This window comes from Dipodomys ordii, unplaced genomic scaffold (assembly GCF_000151885.1).
Source record: "Dipodomys ordii isolate 6190 unplaced genomic scaffold, Dord_2.0 Scaffold3, whole genome shotgun sequence".
In the NCBI taxonomy this organism is placed as follows: Eukaryota; Metazoa; Chordata; class Mammalia; order Rodentia; family Heteromyidae; genus Dipodomys; species Dipodomys ordii.
Window position 1 is genome coordinate 33,155,993 of NW_012267219.1, and position 20,980 is coordinate 33,176,972.

At 39.1% G+C, this 20,980-nt stretch overlaps 1 protein-coding gene across 1 annotated transcript in view; it reads left to right on the top strand.

The window, feature by feature from the left end:
• Ano4 (anoctamin 4) overlaps window positions 1-20,980 on the top strand; it is a 195,224-nt gene that overhangs the window by 87,284 nt on the left and 86,960 nt on the right. Inside the window, exon 8 of the mRNA XM_013019853.1 lies at window positions 16,501-16,607. Within this exon, the coding sequence (XP_012875307.1) occupies window positions 16,501-16,607 (107 nt within the window). The remainder of the gene's footprint in view (window positions 1-16,500; window positions 16,608-20,980) is intronic.

Genomic DNA, 20,980 nt, shown 5'->3' on the forward strand with positions numbered 1-20,980 from the left:
GGATAGAATTCCAACTTTCCCTTGTCCTACTGGCCTTTTGGTTTCAATATTGAATAATAGAAAATATGGGAAGTGGTGCTGTGGCTCAAGTGGTAGAGCGCTCACCTTGAGCTGAAGAACGCAGGGACAGCGCCCAAGTCCAAAGTTCAAGCCCCACGACCGACAAAAAAAAAAAAGAAAATATAAATGTAGTAATATAAATGTAGCTTCCTTGCTTAAGTGCTTTCAGCAACTCCCTAGGGCCTGCAGAATAAAGCTCAAACTCCTTAGCATGGCTCACAAAACTGCCTTTTCAGCTTCTTCTCCTCTCCCCTGGTCTTCTGGGCTGGATGTTCCTACAACACAGAAATAGAGGTTGCCTGAATTATTCCTGCTTCCTAAGGGACTTTCTTTCCTGTCACTCTGGTGAATTCAGCAACAAATTTAGGGGTGCTCTTCTTGACGAAATGTCTTATATCTCACGTAGGTAGCTTTAGATTTCTGGGCTCATTAGCTTTTGTAAATGCTTTAATGCTTTGCCTGGGACCCTGACTATATTATACCACAGTGATTATTTCTATGTCTGAGGTCCCGCACAAATCACAGTTCGGCAGCTAGAAGTAATTAGAAGGGAATTCTAGTCTTTATTTCCATTCCTCAAAGGACACAAAGGGAAGCTGGTCCTCAGTAATTATCACTCTTACTTCTTGCTCGCACACTTAGCCTTCTACCCCTGACAAAAGTGTTCTTCCTCTACCCCATCCTTTGCTTTCTTCTTGGTGTATTGCTTTTCCCCAACCCACAAATATCATCCCTCTCTCCTATCACTTTATTGTCTAGATTGACATAACATCTCAAAAATAAAATCCATTTGGTGGCATAAGTTCCAGGATTATCTTTGTTAAGTTAGAGACGGTGCCAGTCAGATTCTGTTGGCTCTGTTGCTGGAACTAGCAACCCTCAAATCTGGGTTTATTTCTTCTTCACTGAATCCATTGAGGTCCATTTCATGCCTTCTTTATCATGAGACCTGGCAAAAGAAGCAGTCTGTGTCTAGGACGTATGTTCTCAACGCAGACGAAAAATGTAATGGCAGAGCCACTTGGTGTCTGCTGCTATGTGTCACTTACGTTTTTGCTCATGCCTTATTAGCCAGAACAAGTCTTCTTGATGAAAATGCTATTGATGGGGTGGGAAATTTTACTTCTTCAGGGAGAATTCCAACTCATATAATATGGTCATCAAAAGGAAAGACAGCAAATTAGACATCAGAATACATCCAGGAACATGCCAAGTTTTTTGTCCTGTCACATTTAACATGACTTATTTATTAGTCCATGTCCTCTGCAGGGGTTATATGATGTCTTCTACTATTTTACTTTGTTTTAAACTCCTGTGTGTGTGTGTGTGTGTGTGTGTGTGTGTGTGTCTGTCTGTCTGTCTGTCTGTCTGTCTGTTTCTGTGTCTGCTGATTCTGGGACTTGAACTTAGGGCCTGAGCACTGTACCTAAGCTTTTTTGCTCAAGGCTACCACTTGACCCACAGCTTCACTTCTGACTTTTTGGTGGTTAATTGGAGATAAGAGTCTCATGGAGGGGGCTGGAAAGGTTGCTCAGTGGTAGAGTGCTTGCTTTGTATGCATGAAGCCCTGGGTTCAATTCCTCAGCACCACATCAGCAAAAAGAAAAAAAAGCCAGAAGTGGCGCTGTGGCTCAAGTGGTAGAGCGCTAGCCTTGAGCTGAAGTCCTGAGGAACAGCACAGAGTTCAGGCCCCACGACCGGACCCCCCCCCAAAAAAAAAGAATCTCATGGACTTTCCTGCCTGCCCTGGCTTCAAATATCGACCCTCAAATCTCAGCCTTCTTGAGTAGTTAGAATTAAAATTGTGAGCCACTGGTACCCAGTTAAATGCTTCACATATTTTTACAAAAAGAAATTCCCATGCAAGTTAACAGAAACCTGATCAGAAGAGAAACTTTTGTAGTGTTAAATTTAGGCTTAGAATGTTTCACAGTTTAAATTCAGAAACTATCTTGGCAATATTCGATTAGATTAGCAAGTGGGCAAGACAACGGCTACTAATATGGTATGAGATTTCTAAGAGAGAAAGAGGGCCCAATTCCCAGTGATCCTTTCTAATTCCCTGGAGATTCCATTCAGTAAAATGGAAACCTGGTGGTTATTTTAACAGAGACGTTAACTGTGAGAACTACAGACCTATGGCTTCTCAAAGGAAATACTAAAGTCACGCAGTGAAGTCAAATAAATAATAAGTGCAAGAACTAAAGCAGCGACCCATGGCCAAGACTAGCTAAGAGAGTAGGTGTGATGAGTCACTGGAAAAATAAATGTATGCAGTGACAATTGCCTGGGTAATCCTAGCAAAATGTTAAAATAGACTACAGTCGCACTCTACTTAGTTAAAGGTGAATAGCCTACCTTAATTCTAAGTTGGAATTCTCTGATATAAGGATTAATTAGGAAACCACTTATTGTTTCCAGACTAATTTTATAGATTAAAAAATAACTCCCTCTTCATTCTGGTGCACTTTTGAAAGCAGATATAGCAATCTCTAATAACTTTTAATTTTTTTAATTAACCCTTATGAATGTCTTCATTTCATGAACTTAGGTGTTCAGTTGGCATTGAATACCAGTTATGTGACAGGCACTGAGTATGACTGGATGAAGATAATTGAATTATAATTTCCCCCCTTAAACTTTGCTCGGTTCACATGAGCTCTGGTTGGGAGCACAGACAGGTTCTGAAGTCAATGAGAAGGAATCCTCATAGCTTAGATGTGCAACTTACATGGCAGGTGACTAGGAGCTTTAATTTCTTTATAAATAATAGTACTGATAATATTGTGAAATTTAACCACACAGCATTCCAGTGCCTGTGATAAATGTCCAATAAATGTTGTGTATTTTGTGCAAATGTCAGTGGAATGCTCATTTCAGCAGTGGAGTTCTCACTAAAACTGGAACATAACAGAGGAGATTACGATGACTCTAGCACACAATGGCACACAAATTCATAAAGCATTCAGTAATTTTTTAACTAACAAAGGAAATTCTCCATCAAGAAGATGGAGAATACCATGAATGCCAGGGCATTTTTATTTGTTAAGCAAATACTGTTGAACTTAAAAACACAAATAGACCCCAACACAATGATATTTCAAGATTTCAATACTCCACAGTCACCATTCCGTAGGTCATTAAGGCAGTCATTCAACAAACAGACATCAACAGAATGTTTCATCCAACAATATTTTTCTTTTTTTTTATTGTGAAAATACTGTACAGAGGAGTTACAATTACATGGGCAAGGTAATGAGTACATTTCTTATCAAGCATTGTTGCCTCCTCCTTTGTTTCCCCTTCTCATCCCTTCCCATGTCCCATACCCCACCCCCACCCCTCGGCCAAAGTTGCATTGTTCGTTTTTCGACTTAACGACTTGTACATCTCATTGTTGCCAGACCCAGAAACACAACAAATCAAAGAAAGGTTGGACAAATGGGATTGCATGAAGTTTCAGAGCTTCTGCATGGCAAAGGACATAGCTAGCAAGATCAATAGAAAGCCCACAAATTGGGAGAATATCTTCACTAGCCATATAACGGACAACGGTCTTATATCTAAAATATATCTGGAACTCAAAAAATTAAATCCCCCAACAACAAATCTTCAAAGAAACAACTGCCCGATAAATAAGTGGGCCAACAATGTTCTTATGAGAACACACATTCTTCCTCAGCAGCTAATGAAACCTTCACCAAAATAGATCATATTCCAGGACCTCAGCAAATATGAGGAAATAATGCCTTTTAGTCCATCAGACTATAATGGAATAAAATTAGGAGTTAGTAAACTACAGAAAGTATTCAAACTCATGGAGGCGGAACAACACATTGCTGAATGATGCATATGCCATCAAAGCAATAAAAGGGGAAATCCAAAAGTTTCTATAATCCAATAGAAATGAATATATAACTTACCAAAATACAACGAAGACAGTGCTAGGATAAAACACTCTCACAGTGAGCATATTATTCTTTATGATGGTCATTGTGACTGGAGTAATAAAGAATCTCAATCATGTCTTGATTTGTAATTTCCTTTAGGCCCCAGGACACTGAGTATTTCTTCATGTATTTATTAGCCAAATACCATTTCTGTAAAGTTCTTTTTAACTATGATGCTTTGTTTTTAGAAATATTGAATATGAATACGGAATACTGAAAATGATGAAAAATTCCTGATAGTAATTACCTCTGGGAAAAGGGGAGCAGTTTGGGAGACACACACTGGGGATTCCTACTGTATTTTCAAACTTCTATTTCTTATCAGTAGATATATAGGTGTTTGTTTTATTTTCAGTGCATTTTGGTGTGTCTGAAAATATTTCAGTCCTTTCAAAAGGACTTAACTTCAAAATAGCAGGTGTGATAGGACCTGCTATAACTCTGAGAGTCAAATAATCCTTATAAAAAGTATGAAAAGCAATGGATAGAGATCTCTTGATGAATTCATAAAATGACCATGTATGAGTACATTTAGTGTATATATATATAAACACATATATATATATAAATACACTGCACCGTATCTTCTAATCCTCTAATATTGTTCTGACACAGTCCCTATCGATAGAATCCAAAGGTTAGAGAAATTCCTAGTGTAAATTCAAATAATACTTGGCAGAATGAAGACTGACTTTTTAAAAATAGATATTATTATATTCCTTCAAGATGTCCTTCCATTCAGAATTCCAATATAGCCCAACTGTGTTATTTATGAGGAAAAAAATCACCAAGGGCTCAAAATTTTTAAAAACATATTGTAATCTAGCAAACATGTTACAAGCTAGTGCTCATAAAAAGCAAATTCTATCTGTAAAGCAGGTTCTCTTAATAAAATCTAGTTCCAAGTTGGAATATCAGCATTCTTTCATCTAATATGTTTAAAACACTGAGCCCTAAAAGCAATAAAAAAATCATTATGAAGATTTTTATTTTATTTCAAAGTGATGAGTATTCTATATTAAAACTTTTTTAGCTATCTTGGTAAATATATTATCAAAAAGAAATCCTTCCTCCCTCCCTCCTTTATTTCCCTCTTTATTATCTTTTAAATAAAATTAGAATTATTCATACCTAAAATCCAAAGAGCCCAATAGTTCTACAAGGTTGATGTGAAAAATAGCAATGACTTGCATGCATCACCTCCCAGATCTTTCCCTATCTCAATGAGCAATCATTTTCAACCCTTTCAGCTCATTCTTTTGGTCACTGTACCACATGTCTGAGGTAAATTTTTGTGACTTTGGAGACCTTCAATTGTGTCAGTATCTATTGACTTCCAACTGTAAACAATAAGAATACTCTCTAGTTTTCCTTTCTTAACAGTAGCTTATACTTTCAATGTATTCATAATTAGATATTTTGTCATAATGTATATTAGTGTTTACATCATCATTACTGTGCAAATACTACTCCGAGTCATGTAAGAAATGCAATGTGAGGCTGGGCACCATGCCTGTAATCCTAGCTATTCAGGAAGCTAAGATCTGAAGATTTTGGTTTAAAGCCAGTCTCAGCAGGAAAGTCTATGAAACTCTTATCTCCAATAACCTACAGAAAACCGGAAGTGGCGCTGTGGCTCAAGTGGTAGAGTGAGCGTTAGCCTTGAACTGAGGAGCTGAGGGACAGGGCGCAGGCCCAGAGTTCAAGCCCCATGACTGATCAAAAACAAAGACAACAACAACAACAACAACAAAAATCAATGTGATTTATTCTCCTATCCTTCACTTTGTTCTTTAGAGGAGAAAGATTAAGTTTTCCTTATGGTTTCAAAGGTTTCTGTTCATAGACCATGACTCTGTTGATTCTCCAACCCTTGTCATGTAAAACCAGGCAGCCGTAGCCTGTGGCAGAAGCAACAGAGAGCAAGAAAAAGAAAACAGAGAGAGAGAGAGAGAGAGAGGGGGGGGGGAGACAGAGAGAGGAAGAGAGAAAAGGAGAGAGGAATGGAAAGAGGGAGGGAGACAAAAGAAGAAAGGGAGGAAGAGAGAAAGAGGAAGGTAGGAAGGAAGAGAATGAGATAAAAAAGAGGGAGAGGAAGAGATAGGGGACCAAGTTTCCACTTTCAAAGACACACCGTTGTTTTTTTGCCTTAGGAGATTTTCTCAATAGTTTTGCTGGAGGATTGCTTCAACATATTTTCAATGTTTCTATTGAGTTTTTAACTTCTGCTATCATTTCTGTTTAATTTCTAAAGGCTACTTCTATTTGTTATGTTCTGGGATTTAAAAAAAATAATTTTGAGCTTCTTTCCATCATTGAGACATCTCGTCAACTTTCTGAACATAATTTTAATAATGTTCTATCTCTTTGTATTATTTTCTTTCATATCAGTGTGATAACTATTAAACTGTCCATATTTCAAATTAGGAAATGCACCCCTGAAGTACAATTTCTGAGTAGCTGGTGGGGCCGGTCGATTGTGGGCCTCACTGTATGGAAATGGTGGGATGGGTGGATGTTGGAGGCTTCCTTGTCACTAGCTTTAAATCTTTCAGCATGAGCTACCCAAATTCCCTAGAGAGGCCTGTGTCCATCTCCTGCCTGGAAAGTTAAGGCCTTACTACCTCCAGTTTTCTTCTAGAGAACAGACAAGAATGTGGGGAACTAACATCTTCCTAAATAACTTTCAAACAATATTTACTTGGGATCCCCTTTGTGCCCCTTCTGACTGGTGGCCAGTTCTGATACTTCATGGAGATTTTAATATAAATATGATTGTTCACGAGTTTCCCATCGACTGGCTAGATTCAGCTTTCTTGGTACTATGACTATTCCACTTGTCTGTCAGCTTTGCATATTTGCTGCTTATTTCTGCAGTGTTTTTATTTAGTGTTTATACCTTTATTCTGTCTTTTCTTTGGTTCTCTCTGTCTCTGTCTCTCTCTCTGTGTCTCTCTCTTTCTCTCTCACACAAGGCTATTATTTTCATGAGATTTCTTAAAAGAGAAAAGTTGAATGCAAGTGGTTAATTTTCCATCTTTATCTGGGAGCCTCAAGAGCAAGTACTTTTAATTCATATTTAACTCTCAGATAGCAAAGATGATAGCGTGAAGTACAATTAGAAATAACTATTTGAGTTTCACATTAAAAACCCTCACATCACTTTATATTCCAGTAGCTCATCACCATAATCCTCCAAGAGGCTTGACAATCTTTACCAGTCAGAATTTGGAATATTATGTATTTGGGCTGATAATCATCCCATCCCTTAACTCTTAACAAGTGTACTTAAGGAGTGAGTCTTCACGTTGCTGTTGCTTAATACCCAGAAACTCTTAAAATAGATCTTGTCACATAAAAAAATAATTGGTTGCTTTGTTCCCTCTTAGATTTTCATTAATTTGAGGGCATAATTTAAGTGACAGTTAACTGTATCACCTTTATTTCTCCTTACTAAAATCTCAATTTAAAAGTTAATTAAGAAAGTTTCCTGAAATATTTATTATTAAGGTATTAACCTTAGCTTTTTCTTATGTACTCTGAAGTCATATAACTTCACCATAAAAAAAATATATAACTTCAGGGCTAGGAAGGTAGCTCAGTGGTCGAATGCTTGCTTTGCATGCATGAGGCTCTGGGTTCGCTTCCTCAGCACCACATAAGCAGAAATAGCCAGAAATGGCACTGTGGCTCAAGTGGTAGAACACTATCCTTGAACGGAAGAGCTGAGGGACAGTGCTCAGGCCCAGAGTTCAGGCCCCACAACCAGCAAAAATAAATAAATCATATATATGTTATATAATATATATTATATAACATATATAAACACTTCATCAGTAACAATGGGTATGCTATATCACTATCTACTACAAAACAGAATCATTTTAAACAATAATCATTTTATTTGATTTTTTCTTCCAGTGGTCATGGTAGTCTCAACAGGATGTGTCCCCTGCTGGTTCTGTCCAGAGTCACCATGTGGCTGTAATTGTTTCTTGCTTCAGCTGGTGGCTGATGCCAAGAGTTACTTATCTCTCTTTATAGTCTCATCTTCAGAGAGGCTAGTTCAAGCTTCTTTACCTTGGCAGACTTAGGGCAATATTCTGATTCTAGCAAAAATACAAGCTACACAGCCTACGCATAAACACTGTAAAAACTATCCCTCAGTCACAATGAAACTGGTCTCATTCTCAAACTCCTGTGATTTCAAGTCTAGCCACCTGCCCCTATACACCAAGTAAATATATGTGATGGTGAAAGGAGGTCTGTTATACGGCACAGGTCTGATCTAGGAAGACAAATCTTTACTTCATCTTCAGCGATCTCCTGGGTACAGACATGAACTTCATGTCGAACTAGACAATAAACTGTGGACAGAGAAAAGAGATGTGAATAACTATTAAAGAATCCTGGGTGCAGGTGGCTTTGAGTGGATGATTCTCTCAGTCTCTGTTTGGAAAGGGGTTCTAGAAGAATTCTTGTCATTGTCCTGTGGAGATTCTGCGGTTGCCTGCCTTTGCCAACAGATTTTTTTTCCACCCCTCTTTGTTATCACTGTCTGGTCCTTCACGGCACCCAAGGTGGTTGCAAGGTGACTGAATCAAGAATGACTTTGGAGCACAAGCATACAAAATGGAGTCAGGGATGTCCAACTTTTCCCTTGCTTCAATTGTGGGCCCAAGGAAGGAGTCGGCAGAATGACTAAAATAGACACTGCCACCCAAAATGGGAAGAAACAGGGAGCACGTGGCAGTCACTTTTGTGGATTAATTCCAAAATCCAGGTGGCACATGCTTCAGGCTCTTCACTCCGAGACCAGGAAACATGCCTTGATTTGTCATGGCTCTGTAGGAAACGCACCATGTACAAATGGTTAAGTGCTTTTTAACAAAGATACCATTTCCTCTTGAAGCTTTAAACTGTGTAGATTTTTATGCCATGGAGAATACTTGTTTTATCAGTCTCCAAAATTCCATAACTTTATTTTTTTCTACCTTTGAACTCACCCCATGCCCTTTTTTTGCCAGTCGGGGTTTAAACTCAGGGCCTAGGCTCTGTCCCTAACTAAGCTTCTTTGGCTCAAGGCTAGCAGTCTACCAATTGAGCCACAGTGCTACTTCCCGTGTTTTCTGAGTAATTTATTGGAGGTAAGAGTCTCACAGAGGAGAGGTTGGAGGCATGGCTCTGGTGGTAGAACACCAGCCAATGGAATCATCAGATAATGAGTTCGACTCCCAGTCTCAGACAAAAAAAAAAAAAAAAGTCTCATGGACTTTCCTGCCCAGGCTGGCTTCAAACCACAGTCCTCAGATCTCAGCCTCCTAGGATTACAGGCGTGAGCCATTGGCATCTGGTTTTTTATTATTATTTTTTCCTTCCAAAATGATACCAAGTACAAAGCATAACAATAAAACAAATGTGATTTTATGAATTTCAAGTTAGGAAAACAAATGATATCATTCATCTGTTATAAAATGTGACAAGTTTTACAATATCCAGTGAGCCTTGGAATCAAAGGAACATGATCTACTTATTCTCTGAGGCCCTAGAGGAGGGAATGTGGCAGACAAAGCCTGCCTTACAGGGCTTTTGTTCTACAAGGACAAGGGCAGATATAAACAGGTAAACACGTGCCCACCCATGCTGCACTTTTAAAATTCTGAGAACAAAGAATAATAACAAAACAATGTAATGGTATATATATAGAAGGAGTGATTAATGGGAAGGAGAGAATGACTGCCCATAGCTGTGCTGATGATGTTTAGGAGCCAAATGTTGGAAAGAAACAAGTTGTACAAAAATCTGGGGCAAGGTCATATGCTTGTGTCAATGATCTCAGCTACTCAGGAGGTTATTGGTAGAAGGATCTGTGCCTCAGGTTGGCCCTACACAAAAAGTCCAAGACTTTACATGAAAAATAACTAAAGCCCAAAGGACTGGGAATATAGTAAGCATAAGGCCTTAGGTAGAAAACCTGTTTCACATCCCATTTATATACATATATGTATATAATATATATTCTATATCCAGGAAAAATATATAATATGTAATACATATATGTACATATATACGTATATCCAGGGGGAAAAAGAACACCAAAGCTCTGGGAAACGGCCCAGTGGATTAGTTAAGGGGCAGTAAAGGATGCTGTGGCTTGTTTACAAAGAGTAATAGGAAAAGTCAAGGAGGGGGGTCTTTGATGTAGGAAGAGGCCCATGTAGGACTATATAGACCAGCAGAGTGAGTTTGGGCCTTTATTCCAAATCTCTAGGATATCATTGTATAGTTAACGCAGGGACGGTTAGCCTTTTATTCCGTTTTTAAAAGATCATCGTGCGTGCTGCGTAGAAGATGACCTGCAGGGAGAGTGAGATTGAAAGAACAGTTGGGAGCTTGTTGCAGTAACACTGGGAACAACTTCAAAGGGAAGAGTGAGATAGGTCCACAGAACAGTTGGGTAACACAGAGGCTACAGTTGGGGAGAGAGACCTGAAGAACTTAATGGAGTAGTTGTTGAGTGTGAGAAAAAGACAAGCTCAAGGGTGCATTTCAAAACCTACAACTTGTGAAATTGGGTTTGTAACAGTGCCGATTTTTTCTCTAAGATAGAAGAAAATAAAAGTGGAGTTCAAAAGTTTTGTTTTGGCCAGGTGCTGGTGGCTGTGCCTGCAATCCTAGCTCCTCAGGAGACTGAGATCCGAGGATCACAGTACAAAGGCAGCCTGGGCAGGAAAGTGCAGGAGTCTCATATCTCCAGTTAAACCACCAGAAAACCAGAAGTGGAGCTGTGGTTCCAAGTGGTAGAGTGCTAGCCTTAGCAGAAAAGAGCTCAGAGACAGTGCCCAGGCCCTGAGTTCAAGCCCCACAACTGACAAAAACAAACAAAGGCCTCTCTGAAGGGAGCTAAATTAATACTGCTTTGGCATCCTCCTCACTCAAAAAACAACACCCATCTCTCCTTCCATCCACCATCTCTGCATACATATACCTTCAGTGTGCAGAGCATATTTACTTGTTAAGCAGCTTGACACATCACAATACTTTCCAGTACTTCTGTGAACAGTGGGTCATGGAAAGAACCTATTGATAAAGAGAAAATACAGCACCAGGAGATTTTAAACTAAAACACAGTTATACAGCCTATTCCTTTCATCGTAGCAAAGAGAATTTTGGGATCCTCAGCTCCCAGCATCCCAAGTGAAAAGCCAGGCTTTTCACCATCATAGGAAGCAGCAGGTTGACATCTTAGAGGGTAGTGAGCAAATTGTGCCCTCCTAGGGCATAATAGAAGCATCCATAAAGTCCCCTTTATGGGCATACTTGTGCCCTTGACAGTTCTCTTCGCAAATGAATAAGATTTGGAGCAGGGCAGGTGGTTTTTAAGTTCCTTTTTGGGCTTTGGGAAGATTACATAAGCCCTCCAAAGAAGTAGAAAGATATATGTGTGTCTCTGTGTGTGTGCATATATATATGCATATATATATCAAGCCACACACACACACACACACACACACACACACACACACACACACACACACACACACACACACACACACACACACACACACACACACACACCAAGCTGTGACCACAAAGTTGATCCTTGCCAGTTCTACAGTTTATTCCTTGTCCTTATCCTTCAAGGAAAGAGGTAAGAAGACATCCCCCCAGAAATGTATTTTATACATTCTTTAAATTATTATTTTAAAGTCCAAAAACATTTAGATGTTATTAGTCATTCTGTGGAAGAATATATAATTTTATTTCAACATACTATATTCATGTTCTTCCTATTGGATATGTTCTTTTCTGATATATCTGTATGCTCATTTTGAGCCTTGTTTCTTCCCTGTAGAGATTTTTACTATTTATATTGAGTACCTCTTTATCCTTTTACAGCTACTGGGTATGTCACAACAAAGTTGTCTCATAATTCGCTTTGTCTGTCCCCCACAGATGAATTATTTAGATTATTTCCTCATGTTTGCTATTATAACTTACTCTGTAATGAGCATTCTTATATGTCTGTTGCTTTGCACCTATATGAGTGCATTAGTAGAATATATTTCTAGATAGTGAATTTCTGGGTGAGAAGATATGTAATGAGGATATATACAGAATAATAATGAACTGGTTAAATGGCTCCCAAAGCCATTTCTTTACCATCCAGTGTACAGAACACAGTGGAATTTTCAAGTTCTGCTAAGAGACTTAGTGCTGCAGGTCTCACATTTGCCAAAATAGTTCAGCTTACATTGAGTGTGTGTGTGTGTGTGTGTGTGTGTGTGTGTGTGTGTGTGTGTGTGTGTAAGAGAAAAAAGAGACAGAAATAGGGAACGACAAGAGAGATTGTTTATTGCTAAGAGAAACATGAGAATCAAACAGAGGAAACCATCACTGCTCCTTCTCATAATCCTCCAGAGAACGCATGACAGAGAAAACCAGATGGCCCTGCAGGGTCCAAGAAGATCCTTGATCATGAGGCATTGAGAGAATGCAGGGACTGGGTGAAAGGAGCTCCCAGAAGCAGCAATGGCAGCCAAGGTATAAGAAGACAAGATAGACAGCCCTCAAGGTTAGCTAGTGCTCCCGCAAGAGGTCAGCTCATCAGATGCAACTTTAGGAGTTGTGTGATTCACCCTATTCTAGTTCTAGGCATATAGCATGCCCTCAAGATGCTCATGCACAGAAGCCTAAAAATAGGCTTTTGTTATCTTTAAATAGTTGTACAGAGAAGTCGCCATTCAACAAGCAGTTCAAGAATACAGTGCGTCTTAATCAGTCCTTCCAGCGTTCACACCTAACCCTCACAACCCACCCTTCCCTCATGTCTCTTAATTTTTAAGTTTTGTATTAATATTTTTTGCCCTTTAACAAAGCAGGTTATGTAAATAATGCATCTTGACCTTCAACTGATCTTCACCTCTTCTTTGATCCACTCTTTCCTTATTTTTCTCAATTCTGTGGTATATCCAATGAATTCTTGCCTACATTCGACCCCCTTCATTCATCAAGCTCCTTGGTCTCACTTCCCGCCTCTTGCAAGTATCCATTTCCTGGTACCTATTTTTTGGAGGCTTTGACTTAGGCTTCCTAAACAATTATACTAGTTGAGCTCTCCCTAGAATCTTTTATACATCTGTTAATTCGTTTGTAACCACTTGCATACCTCCCAGTGTGTTTACTTGTACATGTATAGGTACATTCTAGCTACCACAAATGTGATCTGTGTTTCTCTGAGTCTGGCTTACTTCACTTAATACTATTTTCTCCAAGTCTTTTCATTAGCTTCAGCATGGTACAATCTCATTCTTTCTGGTAGATGAGTAGGATGCCATTGTATATGTATACCACACATGAGTTCTATGGTAGAAGCAGCAATAATGATGAAACTCACTAGGCATTTCCTAATAGCCAAGCAGTGGTCTCAGCATGACTTGTCATATCATCTGATTATACAAAACCCTGTGAGCATAAAATGACAGTCTCATTGTCCTGATGATGAAACCAAGACCAGGCCCAGGAAAGCTGAGGGATGGTCCAACACCATACAGTAAGTGGAAAATCTGGAATATAGATAGACACAGCTGTCTTACTTTGAAGGTACTGTTGAATACACCAAGGGCAAAGGTCTTCCTCATCAACACCCTATGGCTGGCTTTCTCTTCATAACACCTTACTGCCTCCCAGGTGTGTGGGTGGGGAAGGGGAAGTCTCTGAGGGAATATTGCCTGAGACAAGCTTTCTTTTTCTTTTTCTTTCTTTTTTTTTATCATGGGGCTTGAACTCAGGGCCTGGGAGCTGTCTCTGAGTTCTTTTGCTCAAAACTAGCACTCTACTACTGAAAGCCACAGCTCTACTTCTGGTTTTCTGGTGGTTCATTGAATATAAGAGTCTCAGGGACTTTCTTGCCCAGATTGGCTTTGAACTATGATCCTCAGATCTCAGCCTCCTGAGTAGCTAGGATTACTAGCGTGAGCCACCAGCGCCCAACTCTGAGACAAGCTTTGAAGGGTGAATGGAAACATAAAAGACATTCCAGACAGAGTTCCTCTTGGCCTTACCTCAAAGAGAGCCAGCTTCAGGTGTCAGGATGTTTCTCATTTATGGAAAGAAAAAACAAGTAGGATGTCTAAGAGAAATGCCTCTGCTGCCAGATTGCCTGCATTCAAATCCAGATTCTGCCTCTTATTAGCTGAATGACTTGGGGCACATCCTTAACCCCTCTGAGAAATGGGACTCATCAGCACTTACCTGTGGTTTGTTGGAAGGACTGGATGAATCTGTATGTAACTAAGGCATTAGAAAACTGCTTGGCACATGCCAGCCATGCTTTTCACACAGGAGATGAACCGGACACCAGGTACAACCGAGAAATAAGGAAGAAACAGAACGTGGAAACTTTTATGGGGTACTTATTATAGAGAACTATTACACATGCTCAGGAGATATAAAACAGTGTCATAAAAAGAGAAGGAAGCAAGGAAGCAGAAAAGCATTTAATGGAAGAAAGAGAGACAGGGGCACTTAGCTCTGGATCGTCACATCAAACAATACCTGTGCTTATCAGCTCCCGGTGATCATCTGAACGGAATTTTTATTTGTTGTCTATTTCTTTATGACATCTTTATTCAGCATTAAAAGGTAAAGGCCTGTTTCAAATAAGGTGAAAAGAGACAGAAAAGGATAAAATGAAAAGAACCAAATTCAATGTAATGCAGCCTATGAAATCCCGCTTTCTGTTGGGTGCCACAAAATATCTTTAGAAAAATTGAGAGAAAAGTGCGGCATAAATGCTGGGCTTCTTCATTGACTCACTCACACAGAATTTATCGCTCAGCTACCAACACACATTACTTTCCTCAGAGGCTCCTGGAGAAGGAAAAGTGGGGAAGAAAGCACTTCACTGAGGGACCTGTTTCTATGATGTATTTTTGTTTTCTAATTTTCTCTCTCTTTTGTCTGATATCCTAAACTCACATTCCCAACTCTGTTCCCAAACAGAACCCCAGACCTGGATTTCCCTTTCTCAAGACCAGTTCTAACTCTTCCACTTAGCATTTGGACAAACAGTTGAGAATCTATATTCTGGAAGCAGTTTTCCCAGTGCAAACTCTCAGAACCTCACGCACCTATGTACTGCTTACTCGCTAGATCCTTGGGCTATAGGGTTTAGGATTCAGCCTTTCACCCTGTGTCAGTCCCATTTTATGGGAGAGAAGAGGCATGAAAGATTGATTCAGCCCTTCTCTGACATAGAATTGTGTTTATTTCCTTCATGGTTTGTCTTCTCCACTAGACTAAGCTTCTCAAGGTTGAGGATTTCATCTGTTCTACTAGAGTGAGTGTCCTCCATGATCATCTGATGAAGAAAGGAAAAGAAATAAATGTTAACACCAAATCGTCAGAAAACTGATCTGCCTACAAGAGAAATAGCACAGAAGAGAGAGTCCTAATTTTGAGAGGGGCAGAAGTATAGTTGAGGGGTGGGAAGTAAATTACTAGGGAAGTGAGGTCAGAGCTGGATTTGGAGACAGTGGTGAATCAATGTTGATTTATATGCCTTTGCTTGGCTACCACCTTCAGGAGAAACAGTTCCTAAAGTAATGACACAGGATTGCTATTAGTCTTAAGCACACTTGTGGGAAGGGAAGAGCCTCATTCTGCTGGATCACATAGACCTAGTATCTCTGTTATCTGGAAAAGCGTCTCCTTAAGGTAGAAACAACGTCCAGAAAGGCCAGTGGGGTGTGTGTGTGTCTGTATGTCTATGTGTCTGTGTCTTTGTGTCTGTGTATGCCCTTGACAAGCTTGACAGACTGGCTGAGAGAAAGGAATCTTGCATGTATGCTTTCTAAAAATAAAAGGTCATCCAAGTGGCGCTGTAGCTCAAGTGGTAGAGCGCTCACCTTGAGCTAAAGAGCTGAGGGACAGCACTCAGGCCCAGAGTTCAAGCCCCATGACCAACAACAACAACAACAAAAAGGTTATCCAGAAAAGAATGTAGGCAAGCAAGGAAAAGAGTTGAAATATCAATCTCTTACCTTACCCATGAGTTAAGACCGACCTCCAAACTTCTGCATCGGCCACCCATGCCAATTCAATCTTAAAATTCCTTGGGAAACATATGATTATGACATAGGAGGGAGCAGAATAAAAGAAAAGAGGAGATGAACTCAGTATCGATTTTTAGTTGAATTTATTTAGTGACTTTGGTGACGAAAATAAAATATAAGACCTAGGCTTGCTATTAGTTTGTTTTAGGGTTAATTTCATTTAGGTCCAAGTCCTTCCTGACATAATAAGGTAAATGTTCAGAATTCTGAGGACAAAAACGACTTAGACTTGTGAGCTTCGTGTTCTGGTGTGAGCTCCGGGTTCTCTCATGAGGTTCCAGGGCAGCTCTACCTGAGCAGCACCAAATTCTAATGAACAGAATCTTTTACCTCAAGTAATCCTCAACTTGTCTTTTCAATGTGTGTGTGCACAGCTTCATCATACACAACAAAGACACTTTCTTCAACAACGCCACAAGAAGTAGAATTGTGCATCATATTTTACAAAGAATAAAGTATGAAGAAGGAAAAAACAAAATAGGTAAGTACTATATTAGTGTTACAAACTGCATTTGGTATTGAGGAATTACATTCTTCTCCTGTTTTTTTTCCAGTGTATAGCAATTATAGAAATACTTAGCCATTTATTTTTTTTAAAAAACTATACTTCCTGCACAGATAGTGCACAAATGTAAAATTTTTAGAGTCCTCCTTCAACATCTTTAAAGACTATACCACCCCATTTATAGAAGATCAGAGAGAAATTTTGTCAGTTCAGCAGATATTTATAGACCACCTAGTGTGTTCCAGACACTGAACAAGCACTTAGGTAGTAGAACACAATTCTCTCCTAGAACTTGTATTTAAGAAGGGGGAAAGTAAGTAAATAAACGACATGAAGAAGTTGAAACAGAGACTTGTAAAGCTAATCTGGATTAAGTACCAGTCAAGGAAAGATTCATTGAGAAGCTGGTAAAAAGTCAGTGTGGAAAGTTGGAGGGAGAGAGTACTCTAGGCAGAGGGGAGATGCCCATACCGAAAATGAGCTGTCATACATAAATCATTTCTACATGTACTCATCTTTCCCCGTAAATGTCCACCACAATTTATATTTTAGGCATTTTTCTGAGAATCTTTCTATATTACACTACCAAATTTCCTGCCTTTATTAAACAAGCTCTGCATCAGAATGCTTAGGTGCCTTTGTTATCTCTGTCCCAGCACAGTTAATTTTTTCAGTAAGGACCTGAATCAGCCAGGATCTAATGAAGAGTGAGTCACCCATAAGCTGAACAAGGAGAGTTTAAAATAAATAAATAGGGGATTGGAAGCAGCAGCAACTAGTTAAGGTTGGAAGTAGACCTCTGAATAGTAGAAGAAGAGTAGAAATTAGGAGGTGTTCCCAACAAAGCTGTGATCCAGACTGTTCCCAGGAGTTCTGCCAGAGGAGAGAGGTTTTCTGGGGACTTCTGTAGATCTTGCTTCCTGGAGTGATGCTCCCTGGATAGGTTCTGGGAAATTTACTCTTTGGGAGATTGAGTACCAGCAGCAGTTATCTGTCCCCACAGGGGACACCAGGAAAAAGGCTCCTTGGGAGCATCATGTCCTGATTCCCAGCAGCCATACTGTGGGATCTGGTTGCAGTAGAAGCGGGTACTAGAAAAGCCTGTTGAAAAAAGCACAATGGTATCCGGAAGAGAAATCCTCAACTCCACCAGTGTGCCTCCAGTGCCCTCAGTGCCCTTACAGAGTTTAACGGCATCTCATCTGACAATAGAAAATATTTACAAACTCCAGCTCTATTACTGCAAATCAGGCAATGAAGGTCCATCTTGAGCGACGAGCCACAAAATGATAACTGACACAGCTACATGGACTCTGGGTCAAGATTTCAGATGGGGTTAGGCAGGAAGGACCTATTCAAATGAGTTCATCATTGGAGTCAGGCCAGAAATCTCAGCCAAAACCAGCAGGACAACATTTAACAGTTTGTAAATGGATAATCCTACACTTAGATTCAGTAAAACAACTGCCCCAGTACAGTGTGGGAGAAATGTTGCTCAACAGCATAGTGAGAGGAACAGACTGGAGATTCAGACAGTAGAGCTGAATGCAAGCTCAGTATGAGTCACTAGCATAAAGAAGCTGCCAAAAAAAGAAGAAGAAAGAAAGAAAACACACAAAACTACTTTGATCCCAAGCTGAATAAAGTAAAATAGAGAGAAATAGATAGCTTACCTCATTCAGGTCTGATACATCTAGAATGTTCTATTGAGTTAGATGCAAGTGAGTTAGATGTAATCAAACCTACTACAGGTCTTTCTTAACTTGGATTGGTGATAGTTGAACTTATTCTATGTTCTCAGGAACAGTCCTCCATCTTTGAGATATACACTCTTCATAGAGTCTCTGTGACCATTCCAGCTCAGAAAAATTCACCCCTCTTCTGAATTTCTATGACACTTATTTTTGAAGTGTTTATTTCAGATTTGTATATATACAACTGTTTTTATTAACTTGGATTACTATCAATGACATTATATAAAGCTATCACCTACAGAAAACTGCTGTTATTTCCTAAATAATTCAACTATCAGCTCTTTTTAAAATGTTAATTCCTTATTCTGTGGTATGGTTTGTGAAAACAGGTTTGGGTTATGCTTTATATTACTTCTTTCTTTTTTCCTTCCTTCCTTCATCCTTTCCTTCGTTCCTTCCTTGCTTTCTCTCTTTCTCTCTTTATTTTTCTTCTAGTGCTAATACTGGGACTTGAACTCAGGACCTCTAACTCTTGCTTGGCTTTTGTGTTGAAGGCTGCACCTCTACCACTTGAGCCACATCTCCACTTCTGGCTTCTTTGCTGGTTAATGGGAGATAAGAGTCTCATGAACTTTTCTTCCTAGACTGGCTTCAAATCATGAACCTCAGATCTCAGCCTCCTGAGTAGCTTGGACTACAAGTGTGAGCCACCAGAGCTTGGCTTATCTATGCCTTTCAATCATACTTCTTTTCAGTTAACATTATATTATGGAAGTACTAGAAAATAGGTGAGAGAATGTGAAATTATGATTATAGTTTTCTCTGTTATTTCATTGAAAATGTAATTAATTCAAAAAAGCAGTGCCTTCACTGAGGTTAGTATGATCATTTATAGTGTACCTCATAACTTAAAACAGAGTGTATTGAGAATCTTGCTACCAGTCTAGATCATAAGTCCTTAGCTGATATCTGCCTTGTTCATCTTTGTAGCATCTTTGTCTGGCATAGTATCTAGCATACAGAAGGAGCCTAATAAATGCTTATTGAAAGTAATTGATCTTTTTGACACAGTTTGTGTCTCACTATCAGTATCCTTAAATAATCAGAAACTGCATACAGCAAGACCATCTAGCAATTGTTATAAAGAATATTTTTATCTTTAATTATGGGCTCTTTTACAACTAGTTAAGATTTAAGGGAAAGAAAAGGCACAGATAGTGAGTTTTGGGGGTTCTGAAGGAGACCTGAAAGTGTAGTTTTGGTGCTAGTCAGAACAAGTCTTTGTAAAAGATTCCCTCGAACGATGAATGGAGGATTCTACTCAAGGACTTCAGTGCCTTGAAAATTGGTAAGGCTGAAATGGAAAGTGTTTAATTAGAATAAACCAATCAATCAGAATAAATTATTAATTCAGGATCGTGCACTATGCAGAAACATCTGAAGTTAAACTACCACTGATCTTTAATCTACTGCTTTAATTGTCATCTTTGGTTTAATAAATTAAAAAGGAACATGTTAGCAGGAAATTTAACTTCTTGATAGAATTAATGTTTGTCCAGTGTTATTTTCTGCCTGGAACTCTTTCTTGAAATTATCACCATCCATGAGTCAGCATTGATTAGAAGTAACATAAAAATATTGATTTGTGGACTTGATTCATGCAGGCGTCTCGGTGGAGGATAAACTGCCACTATGTGTAAATTTTCAACTTCACTCTGAATTTATTACAACAGTGAGAATCAACCCTGGAAAAATCCTGGCGAAATTGCAATTATTAGCTCAATAAATGTATTTATTTAACTATATGTATGCCTACAATAAATCATTCAAGTTAGCCAGATGCCAGTGGCTCATGCCTGTTATCCTAGCTACTCAGGAGGCTGAGGTCTGAAGATCATGGTTCAGAGCCAGCCCGGGCAGGAAAGTCTGTGAGACTCTTATCTCCAATTAATCACCAGAAAATTGGAAGTGGTGCTGTGGCTCGAGTGGTAAAGCGCTCACCTTGAGTTGAAGAGCTGAGGGACAGCACCCAGGTCTAGAGTTCAAGCCCCACAACTGAAAACAAACAAAAAAAATCATTCAAGGTGAAGTTAGTAAAATGGCAGAGTTAAATATTAGCTATTTTTTCTCATTTTGTGAGACTTGGACAAATTTTTATGACAAATTTACAAACATTATCGTCAGAGTCTTTTATTGGGTCCTTGTGGATCTTATTTTTCTAGAATCTAGGATGTTTGAAAGTTCTTAATAAGTGAAATTCTCATCAGAGGTTTGGAGAAATCAGACCTTTCTGCATAATCAATAATGTTTTCATTCATTACACAGTCATTTATTAAGGGCTTTCTGTAGACAAAATATAAATCCCTACTGATACCTTCTTGGTTCATGTTAATGTGAATCAGCTTGACGTATCAATATGGGGCTCTGATGAAAACTGCGTAATAACTGGTTGACCTTTTACCAATAAAAGCTAGGTGTAAGGGCAGGTGCCATTTTCCAGGTCAGATAAACCATTGGTCCTGATCAGGACCTAAAGTATAGGTAGCATTTGACCTTGAAGCTACTTGAGAGATATCAACCGAATCATATCCTTTGAAGTTTATTTTAACAAGCAACAGAAATCTTGATCTGAAACCCATTAAACTTTCATTCTTA